Genomic DNA, 3478 nt, shown 5'->3' on the forward strand with positions numbered 1-3478 from the left:
GATAAACATCCCTTTGTCTACATGAGATTTCCATGGAGTCTCCTGTTTCTAATCACCATTCAAACATTACGTTCATAGGTTTATTTTGTGTAATTGGACGGCACACAATGTATACGTCTAAACAAAATAAATGGAATTCTTAGATGTGCAATCAGCTCTCCTATCAGATTGTCATTTTCCATGTCATGACGATTCATGGAATACTATCTCTGTTTCTTCAAGCTCATAAATTCTAATGACATAATTATTTAATGGATGATTGTAAAACTATAGTAGCTCCTTGAAGAAAATTAAAGATTTTGGAAAGTGTCCAAAGAACTCATTTCGATGATGACGGGATTATACTGACAATTAACATTGTCAGCTCCTCATGCATACCCTCTGAGCCTTGTAAAATCTGGTGATCTGCTCAAACTGGTTTACATTTCTTTATTGAACAACATCCTGTATAGCACAAATACAGGTAGCATAATAATCAAAGCTGGGTTTCAACTGCAGCATAAATATTAAAGGTCAATGAAATGTTTGTGTCACATTAAAGACAAGAATTTATTCACCAAACATAGCCATCTGCAATTAACGCATAACATATTGAAGATTAATCTGAATCGTTTATCTCATGTTCTCATATAAACACGTTCGCTGAATTGAATCACAGGCTGTATTAGTGACCTTTCCAAATAAAGCCAAACGTAATCTATGTGACTTTAGCATGGCTAATTTTTAAACCTTTCACCCAATTGTGTTTCCACAAGTAGATCAGATTAAAGCATCTTCAATTTTCAATTATTTTGTGAATTTTATTAATGCTTTGATTTTATAGTTAATTTGTCAAATCGACCAAGGTACCAAAAAACTGTGTTATTCTTGAATATTATTTTAAAAAATAAAGATTGCATGAACTTGGCGGCGTGAGTTCTGAGGCAGCTACTGTCCTTCCTAATGGAATCAGCGATAACAGCGCTGGATGATGTGAATCTTTGATGACTGCTGCTTATTTCCGAAGGCAACGTTACCTGTCGATGTTCTGGACAGCGGGGAGGTTTTGTCTGTGATGGACAGGATCGAGTATACATTTTTCAGGGTGTTACACTCAGGATTATTGGTGTACAGATACCTGACCCTGAAGTAGCCGGTCACCATACATTCTTCTCGACATCTGTTGACATTTGCTTGGATTTCAGATGTCATACCAAACCTCCGCAAACTCCTGAGGAAGAATAGATGCTGACGTACTTTCTTCACGATGCCATTAGTGTGTTAGGTCCAGGGAAGATACTCCGAGATAGCGACTCCTAGGAACTTACATTTGCTCACCCTCCGCACCTCTTATTTCCCAATGATCACTGGATCATACAATGCTTGCCTTCCCTTCCTGAAATTAACATTCGGCTCTTGATTTTGGTGACATTGAGTGCGAGGTTGCTGTTGGTGCACCGTTCAGTCAAGTTTTCAATCTCCCTTCTATTTTCAAACTCATCGCGCCTTTTTATACAAGCCACTACCAAGGTACCATCAGAAAATTTATAGACGTAGATTGTATAAAATACCTCATGATGATCGGTTAAGTTAACATGTTTTTTTTTCCTTGTTAGAGCAACGGAGGATGTGGGTGATGACCGATTTTTATGTACAATGCGATGAGAGGAATTGGCGTGTGCATGAACAGAGGCATTTGCCATGGTTGAAATTGATAACACGGTTTTAAGGCGCTCATGAATTAATTCAGGAAGAACTTCGGTAATCGCTTAGAGCACTTGTGGCATAGAAATTATTGAAGGTGGTATGTGAATGGAACGAAAATGTTTGGGAAACCCTCGGAAAATGTGGGGCATGCAGTCGGAAAATCCTTAGTAGTTGAGAGATTGGGTTATTAGATCGCACGACCCTGCAGATCGAATTTCCTTGACTGTTTTAGGTAAATATGTTCTCGATTCTAATCTTCGTACATTTCATATGACCAACGCGTTTTCTTTGACACCAGGTTTTCGCCACCCTGCTACAGAGAATACCATCCAGATATAAATAGGCTACAAATTTGAAGAATGTAACTACCATCGTCTAATCGGTAACCATTGAATTGGTGCAGATTCAATTAATTAATTTTGAACATAATTCTGTCATTTTAACAATCAATTCAAAGTTTTTAATGCAAGTGAAAGAAGTTCAACAATCTTGAAACATGATTTATGGTATTTTTCAAACAGATGAAACTTTTAGAACATTTATTAGACCGGTGAACGGAAGTTGCAATTTCACGCTCATTTTATCTGCGATTATTTCTACCAATCCTAATTAAGAAATTCAAACCCTTCTTCAGTTCCTCCCTGAATTTCCTTTGTGACAGTGTGTAGATACAAGTATTGGTGCAGGTGCTGAGAAATTGCAACATGTTTGCAAATTGTTGGAGGACATAAGTCGGGTTGGTAAAGTATCTATCTTGGTAAAAATAATTCTGAAACGACCAATTCAGGTGAAATACGATGCAGGGAATCCAAAGAACAATGAAATTGGCAGATAGAGCAAATAGCAAAATCATTGTCTTCCTCCGATTCTCAGCCTCTGGATCCTTCTGATTTTCACGGTGGTTCCGGATACGCCGACGCTTTTTATTTACAGCTATGATGTGACTGACTGTTAAAGCATTGAACAATACAATGAGGCCAATTGGCAACAAAGGTGTGGCGATGCTTGTAAACAACGTGTACACTTTCCACAAGGGTGAAGTGAAGAATTCAGCTGTGCCCATGCAACGCCAGGGTACCTGATTAATGATGACGTAAGGTCCCACTGTAAAGTAAGAGGGAACATACCTTGCACAGGTGACGGTCACAACAATCACTGTCACAACTGTCGCTATTCTCTTGGTGCAATAACTTTTCCGCAACCTCTGACTACAAATCGCGATGCAACGATCGAATGTGAAAGCCACCGTCAGCCAAACGGAGCAGTCCATGACGGCAAGCCTTATGGCAAGGGTCAGAGCGCATATTGGCGTTATCAGCAAGTAACGGGAATAATTGTAGATATTATTAATCTGATCCACCACAACTCCAATGATCGCACACAATAAATCAGATACTGCCATTCCGACCAAGTAACGAGTGATGCATTTAGATAGACCACATTTTCCACGAGAGAGCATTACAATCGCCATTAAATTACCTTCAAGGAGGGAAAAAAAATAAAACAAGAGGTGAGATCAACCGGGCCATACCTGATCTATTTAACTTTAGGTACACACAGAGACATGAGCGGCATTGGGTGTCCATGAGTCGGATCCTCTGTTGGGACAGGGTGAAAGAGAATGGAAATCCAGCCCGTCAAGGCTCCGCTTTCACTCTCGCTGAAGGACAACAGCTGCCCAGGGTCTTCCAGCAGTTTAGACCTGGGGCTCTCAAGTCACGATAAACTTGAGGGTGAAGAGCTGTTCGCCACAATCACCGAGACTGTAGCTGGAAATCTGGACCGGGGAATT

The 3478-nt window shown here is 39.9% G+C and overlaps 1 protein-coding gene across 1 annotated transcript; it reads right to left on the reverse strand.

Moving 5' to 3' along the window:
- Positions 1 to 2266: 2266 nt before the first annotated feature.
- On the reverse strand, positions 2267 to 3272 carry LOC138737329 (probable G-protein coupled receptor 139). Its single transcript, XM_069888084.1, has 2 exons — positions 3218 to 3272; positions 2267 to 3165 (listed from the first exon to the last, which is right to left on the reverse strand). The coding sequence occupies exons 1-2, from the start codon at positions 3270 to 3272 to the stop codon at positions 2267 to 2269; spliced, it is 954 nt and encodes a 317-aa protein (XP_069744185.1).
- Positions 3273 to 3478: the final 206 nt, after the last annotated feature.

This window comes from Narcine bancroftii, chromosome 6, assembly GCF_036971445.1.
Source record: "Narcine bancroftii isolate sNarBan1 chromosome 6, sNarBan1.hap1, whole genome shotgun sequence".
NCBI classification, from domain to species: Eukaryota; Metazoa; Chordata; class Chondrichthyes; order Torpediniformes; family Narcinidae; genus Narcine; species Narcine bancroftii.

What these genes read in the sequence shown, in the direction of transcription:
- LOC138737329 (XM_069888084.1), bottom strand. Translation starts at nt 3,272, where the DNA reads ATGGACACCCAATGCCGCTCATGTCTCTGTGTGTACCTAAAGTTAAAT. An exon ending in CCTAAAGTTAAATAGATCAG is followed by an intron (nt 3,166 to 3,217) that starts GTATGGCCCGGT and finishes CCCTCCTTGAAG; the next exon opens with GTAATTTAATGGCGATTGTA.